General features: G+C 24.6%; 1 protein-coding gene across 4 annotated transcripts in view; it reads right to left on the bottom strand.

Moving 5' to 3' along the window:
* Positions 1-287: 287 nt before the first annotated feature.
* LOC126902496 (uncharacterized) overlaps positions 288-7,768 on the bottom strand; it is a 25,277-nt gene continuing 17,796 nt past the window's right edge. For all 4 annotated transcript variants that reach the window (XM_050679849.1, XM_050679846.1, XM_050679847.1 and 1 more), the window contains 5 exons: positions 5,212-5,388; positions 4,855-5,082; positions 2,972-3,057; positions 2,716-2,908; positions 288-971 (listed from right to left, as the gene is read on the bottom strand). In XM_050679849.1, coding sequence (XP_050535806.1) covers positions 712-971; positions 2,716-2,908; positions 2,972-3,057; positions 4,855-5,082; positions 5,212-5,388 — 944 coding nt within the window. In that variant the 3' untranslated portion in view covers positions 288-711. The remainder of the gene's footprint in view (positions 972-2,715; positions 2,909-2,971; positions 3,058-4,854; positions 5,083-5,211; positions 5,389-7,768) is intronic.

Genomic DNA, 7,768 nt, shown 5'->3' on the forward strand with positions numbered 1-7,768 from the left:
ATAAAGTAATGAGTAAAAAAAAAAAAGTCTTCAAATGCTAGGGACGCAGTTTTCAAATTGTTAGGTTGAGCTCCCCTACTTATTTTTTGCCAATTCGAGCACTGAATATATCATATTATTATATTTATTTTAATGATAGTACAACATTAAATTCGTTTATAATATATTTTTAAGTAATGTTTTATGATATACAAAGATAAATTTATTTGTTAGAGGGGGAAAAAAAAGAGTTTTTTACTAATATAGTTGAACTCAGATACGTCCAATCATTAATCCTCAATAATATATTTTATTCATGCAGAAAATTATACATTAAATTATGTAAGTACATAATATTATTTTATAAATGTTAGAATATAAAAATACTATATAAGAAAACTTACATTATACATATACTATTTGACTTCACGAACAAAAAAAAAAAAAATAAATAAAGTCATTAATGAGTTCATTAAATAAAAAAAACTTGTACAGAAATATAAATAGCGTTTACAATTTTTTGTTTTTGCGAGTTGCATTTGTGCTAAGGATGAAACCCCAAACAGCAGAAGAATGTGACGATACTATACCTTAAAATGGAAATATAACACTATAATATAATAATTTATAAATACTTGGCATAGAAAAAAATGTAAAAGATGGACGTTATTGTTATACAAAATCAACATTTCCAATTCGTTATTATGTTCTTCTACGGTATATTGCACATTGTTACAACACATGCAAATTTTCGCAGTTCTTTAACTTTGAGTCTTCTTTGCCAAATACCCAAGTGAACATTTGTCTAGCTTTTAAACTGGCTTTTAAGAAATTTCTATTTTTATACCAATGTTCGTGCTCCTCAGAAATATTTGATCGTTTTAGTCTAATTTGGGTAAGTATTCCAACTAACAGTTCGTCCACGTTATGATTTATGCCCACTGACACTTCAATGTACTTAGCCCGGCACGTACATGCCAGGTATCTGCCTTCTGTAAGCCAAAAACAAATTTTAGTTTCATAATTACATCATACGTGCTATGACAAACATAACACAAAATACTATTGTAAAGAGACCAAATATAAAATAATTTCTCTAAATAATAAATCTAGAGAAAATATAATTGGATTACAAAGTAAAGACTTGTTCGTGTAATTGAAACAATCAGCAATATAATCATTTTTATGGAGGAAAATAAAAACATTAAAAGTAGTAAGTATATGAACTAATAATAGAACTGATTCACAATTTCATCATAGTGCATTTTATCGTTGCTCTGTATAATTTAATATTAAACCGAGTAGACACAATTATGGTGTGAAATTGCAACTGAAGACGAATATTCTGCCGATTTTATTTTACCATTGTTCATACATAAAAAAAACTTGGCTTCAAAACAAGTTTTTTTGAATATTTTAATAAAACTGAACACAACAGATTTTTCTAATGCGTTATTTACGCGCTAAAAATTGTATGAAAGGACATCACATTTAAGTCATTACATTTTTACGATTTTGTTGTCCACCATAATGTGTAACTGACTGTAGTGTTGAAGGTTTTGGCTGATGAATAAAAACGTAAATCACGGAGGATTATCGTTAAATCAAGAAACAGTGTAAAACTTGGCTTGATTGGCGGATCGGAAGAAAAATAAGCCAATAGTTATATCCGATTGGTCTCGATAATATGTACCAGAGCTTGTAAATTTTTAAATACGTTAATCTTGGGTTTGTAATGGACACATATTATAACACTTTTATTTAAAATCTATTCCGAGGAATTAAAAGAATTAAGTTGTCTGTGTAGTATTACATTGTTTTATATAATATCATTAAAATCCAAGATTTTAGTATGATTAAATACTTAAAAGTATGATGATTTAAAAATTAATAAAATGAAAATTTCACGTACATTAAACACATGTATTTTAAATGCACCTAAGGATACCGATTAAATTTCATTACAAGATGAGTTAACACTCAAAACTTAAGATTCTTGAAAAAAATACATAAAGAAGTTTTAAATGTTCAGTGAATCTGAAGAAAAAACAAATAACATAAGAAATTTTTTTAGTATGGCATGAAAAGGATTAAATGCATTTTGAGATATTTTTCACTTAGGTTAGTTTAAGAGAATTAATAAATATTTAATTGAAAGAAATACTTATAAACATTATGAGCTATATAATTGGTAACGTTTATTTTAGATGAATCAAAGAAAAAAAAGAGCACTGTTGTTGTTTTTTAATTCAAAAGAGATAAAAACTTTTAAAAATATTTAACCTTTGAAAAATATTACTTAAGTATCAAGATCGTACTTATGATTATTCTTCAAGTGTCTTTTACATTTTGTACTTCTTTAACATCCTGTTTAAAGTTTTTTTTATTTAGTCTTAACTTGCATAAATATCAAGTATTTTACAAAAAAGATATTGGTTAAAAAATTTGTTTATCAGAACCAGATAGGTAAAACATATGTTAGTTCTTTTAAAAACTGTTCGAATAATTAATAAATTTCAATGTTATAGAACGTAAATCTACATAAAATATAATGAGAGTTTTTTTTTTTATATTTTTTATAAATTTGACCAATTCTTATTCAATTGTAAATTTCAACATCAGCCAGTTGTCTGTGTATTGCCATACATTTTTGTATAAATTTTAACTTATTTTTTTATAGTTAAGTTATACAGACATTATTAAACATAATACAATGTAAAACAATATTATTCTCACCATGAGATGTTACTTCTCTGCTTCTGGCCATATCAACTTTGTTTCCGACTAGGATAGCTGGTCTTGAGCGTAATAATTCATGTTCACGAAGTTTTTTTAATATTGTTTCAGCTATTTCAAAACTGTTTTTGTCTACTACTGAAAATATTACGAGATATGCATCGGCAAGTTGAGGAAGTCGTTCATCTTTCAACTGAAAAAATAAATCAATTAATTATTGTTTGTCTAAATTTATATCAATTCAAACTTTAATTACTTCACTTTCGTTCAAAAATCTAAGTTCTGACTCATCACCATTTAACATAATGCAAACTGATTGCATCGATGATTCATTACTAGTGTCTAAAAATGGTAACAAATTTAAAAATTATTTAAAAATAGAATAATATGTTTAATAGATAAGTTTGAATATTTAAAGTACATACTAAATACCTTAGTATATCTAAAATCTTAAAATATATTAGATGACATATTTCCACGAGATTATTTAAAAAGTATTATGATTGTGAAATCAAATAAAACCTAAGTTTTAATATGTTTGAAAAAAAAGTTGATAGGTATTTTTACGTTTTAGATTTAGTTCCTATTACATTTTTCCATCGTTTGCATGTATATTAAAATAAAAATGAGAAACGTTTTTTTTATAATAAATCTTGAAAAGAAAAATATTTTTAAATCAAATATTATACTTGCACGATAACACTCAAGAAACCCATTAATAAACTTGAAATGGATATAGGATATAAAATGTTTAATATGTAAGATAAAAGCATATCTTTGGTGAATTTAAAAATTATTACTTTTTTAAGTTCAAAAGAGAAGTAGAATATTCGATAGAATATTTTTTATTTTTAGTCAGCATTATTATTTAATTTATGTATTTCAAAGTATGCTGATTTATTTAGGTTGTATAGAATTCATTGAAAATTGAACTGAATCAGACTTTTTTTTTTATTATATTCAATAGTTTCCATAGTTTCACCTTCATTTTATTATTTGTATCAGACATAATATACAGGGTGGCCCACCACTCACTGACAACTTAAATAACTTTTTATCCAGTTAATATTTTTAGTTAATTTTTTTTTTAAATAATAGTTATACGTTAGGTCAATAGCTATATCTCAATAATTAATTTTTTTACATTTTATTAAAAATATTATTTATTTTTAAATTTTAAATAAAATTTAAAAAAAAAATCTAAGATAGCTATTTTGTAGAGTAGAATTTAAGAAAAATTTTAGTAAAAAAATATCTTATTAATATTGAGTAATAAATATTCTGTAGCGTTTTGAAGTTTGTGAAAATTTGAATTTTCATGTATTATTTTACGGTATTAAACATTGAAATACGTATTGAGAAAAGGACAGAAGAAAACGCTATCTTTTCATGATTACTGTGTATACATATGATGATAATGTGTATACATTACAAACTTGGCATTAATACCATGATAAGAAATTAGATAAGGCAATTATTACTTATCACTCTCATTCAAAAGTATAAGTCATTTTCATGGAAAAAGTTACACACCTCCAAATTATAGTGGTGGGCCACTCTGTATATTATAATTAAATTTAATAATTTTTATTTTGATAAATTATTATTGAAATAATTTCCATAATTTTATTAATAATACGCTACACATTTCTATAAAATCTCTGATTTTAATAATGGCATATTTATTTCTCTTAGATAAGTTTTAGAAATATTTTGTAACATACTCTGAAATTATAATTTATTACATAAAAAGTTTAACACTTCAGTTCAATAGCAATAGAAAATTTTATATCTTGTCGCATCAATAGTTAATCTATTTTAGTACCGCAAGTTATATGACACTGTAATGTTCAAATTTTTAAAACGCATGAGAGTTTTTGCATTAAGTTTGTTATTTTGCTTTATTTTAAAATGTGACGAGATAGGACCATGATTCAGAATCGAGTAAGTTATTTAACTATTTAATATGAATTCAAGTGAATTTATGTCAAACAAATTACAATTTTTCTACGTTCAATTTGAATAAATTATTATACAATATAGATAAAAATCCTACAGCTTAAAAATATTTTTTAAGATTAATAAATATATACTGTTATTTTTTTAATCCAACAAAACTCTAATGTTAATTAAACGCACCTCTTTGTCTTTCATAAGCATTTATATATTCTGATGTCATAAATTGACTAATTAGTGCCGTTTTACCAACTCCTCTTGTACCAAGTAAAGCAACGGTGTAAGATGTAATGTCTTCGTTCTCTTGTTTATTGGTTATCGGAGGCGTACATTCTTTAAATTCGTCGTCTTTAGCTAAACTGTTACTTCTTGATCGACGTTTTCGGAATGAGTCACCTCTATTTATTATACCTAAATTAATATACAATTAAGTAAATTTATTGATAAATACAATTATAAAATCATAGATAATATTATTTGATTAGTATTAAAAATATTTAAGAAAAATTTTTTTAAATATTGTTGTTCATTGGCACAAACCTTTTGAAGTGAAACTAAAAGATCTAAGTCTATAAGAATTTTCAGGTTCTTCAGGTTCCGGCGTTTTTTTGTTTTCTATTGAAAAAGGTACGTCTAAAAATGCACCAGATTTCCTATGACCCATGTGGGCTTTCCTTGTTGAGGGTTTTCGTTTGAAACCATTGGTCACTGTAGATTCTGGAACGTACATTGGGAGGTAAGAATTTGTATTTTTAAATTACTCACGTACAATATACCGGAAACCACACACATGTAACACTACATAATTAAGGAATATTATATAGCTTATTAAATATATAATTCTACTTATTTAAATAGATAATAAAAATGGAGGCGGTGATGGATCAATGAGAAGGCTGAGTGCCAGAAATATTCCAGACAAATTCTATAATTAAACGAATGCATGAACCAAGTCCTTTGTCAGTGTTCATTTATTTTTATAATTTTTAGAAAAAAAAGTTGATCGTGATTAAAATGTAAGAATATTATAATTTAAATTTATGTAATGTCCAAAATGACAAAGACTATTAAGTTTAATTTAAAATATCAAGTGTATATCACCACAATTAAGTTATAGTTGTGTCTTCCTACTAATACAATAAATATATTTGTCCAGTGATCAGCTTTTTTATTTTAACTGTTTTGTTATGAGTTTTGATATGAGGTACAATAGTCATAATAGTTCCTTTGACCAATAGTGTCCTAGTGATGATAATTAAATTCACTATTTTATATAGTAAACTTAAAAATCTGACAATAAATGTTGCTTAGATTATTGCGTATGCGAATTTTTTGTCGAAGGATAGTTTAATAAATTATTAATTCGTTCATAATATTCTATCAATGCAGAGTGATTTTTCAACTATGAATCACGCAATGTCTATAAGAATATAAAAAATAATTTATTTTTTCATAAATTAATAGCATCCTTCGTTTTATAATTTACAAAAAAAAAAAATATTGTTCTTATCTCCATTCTAATTTCCCTTAAAATTTTATCAGCTTTAGTTTTATAAATGGAAATATACATGTTCAACCAACTTATAAACCAGAAAATGATGTATCTAAGAAAATAAATGTTCGATAACAACTTTTGAGTTATTATTTAGTAATTATTAACTCTTTAATATAATAACTGGAGATTAAGCATGGATCTTTTTATTTTTGTCTCTGGACATTAATGAACTGTACTAATCCTCCAGTCTTTTTATTATTATGGTAATAATTTTTAAGTCTAATTTATTAAATATAAATCTAAAAAATATAATCGACATTAACCATCCAAGAAGGCCATTTTCTAGATTGTACCTTGGTTTAACATATATGTTTCTATTTAAAAAATTTAGTTGATAAAATTTTAAGGGAAAAGAGGAGGGATAGTACCTAATTATTTTCTCAAATTATATGTACAATGTAGAATATTATTTCTCAAAACAAAAATAATATTATATTTTATATTTTGAAAGATTTCGTGTGTGTCATAGTTAAACAATTACTCTGTATAAAAAAATTAAGTGTATATAACGAATATTTGAAGTGTTAATAATAAATATAAATGTGAAAGAAAGCTTTAGGTTATGTACATAAAAAAAATCAATAGAAATTGAACATAGTTTTAAACTATGGAATACATTTATTTATATAATTATTTTATCATTTTCGTGGACTTCAGAGGAATAAGAAACTGATTTCCTGATATAACCCTTAAAAACTGAGATACAATTTTATGAAGTATCAGATAATGAAGATTTGATAGCACTAAACTAAAAACTAAACTAAACGTTTGTTGCGCACCTATATAGATGCACTAGGCTATAAAGGGTTAATTATTCTTTTAGGATAAAAATTCGTCAAAAAATAACATTTTATTGAAATAATTATGAATTGGTCAAATTTTTTTAAAGATAATTAAAAAAATTTGGATCCAAATTTCAATTTTTTTTTATTTGTATATAAACTTGTAAAAAACAGTAAATTATATTAAAATTAACATTATGAGTAATATATCTTCAAATAATTTTCAAAAAAATTTTTTTTACTCATATTTATGAGATTTTTATACCTACACATGTATGTAAAATAAATTAAAGAATAGAGATAGATTTAGGAAATTTGGCAAAAAACCATATGCATATAAATACAACTTTGACGGTCGTGGTGTTAATTATTATTATTTATTTTATTCTTATGACTGTAGTTTTACTATACCATAGCAAAACTAATAAAGTAACAACAAAGGCTAACCAATGTTATTGAAAATGACTTTTACACAGATTTACATGGACATCTATTATAGACATTTTTATATTTTTAGCACAGACGAACTGTTTTTTAACTAATTGACTAATTAGTATATGCAGTATGTAGAATGTGATGATTCTACAATCTGTTCAAAAGTCATTTTTAGTAACATTGGTTAGCCTTTATTGTTACTTTATTTGATCATCACAGAGTAACTTCGCTTATCTGAATTTATATTTGGAAACTTCAAAAATATATTAGCTTCGATGCGAAGCTGAGAAGGTATTGGTTTTACTATGATGTGTTTTTTTTTTTT

The sequence above is a fragment of the Daktulosphaira vitifoliae genome, unplaced genomic scaffold (assembly GCF_025091365.1).
Source record: "Daktulosphaira vitifoliae isolate Bord-2020 unplaced genomic scaffold, ASM2509136v1 Scaffold_3, whole genome shotgun sequence".
Lineage (NCBI taxonomy): Eukaryota > Metazoa > Arthropoda > Insecta > Hemiptera > Phylloxeridae > Daktulosphaira > Daktulosphaira vitifoliae.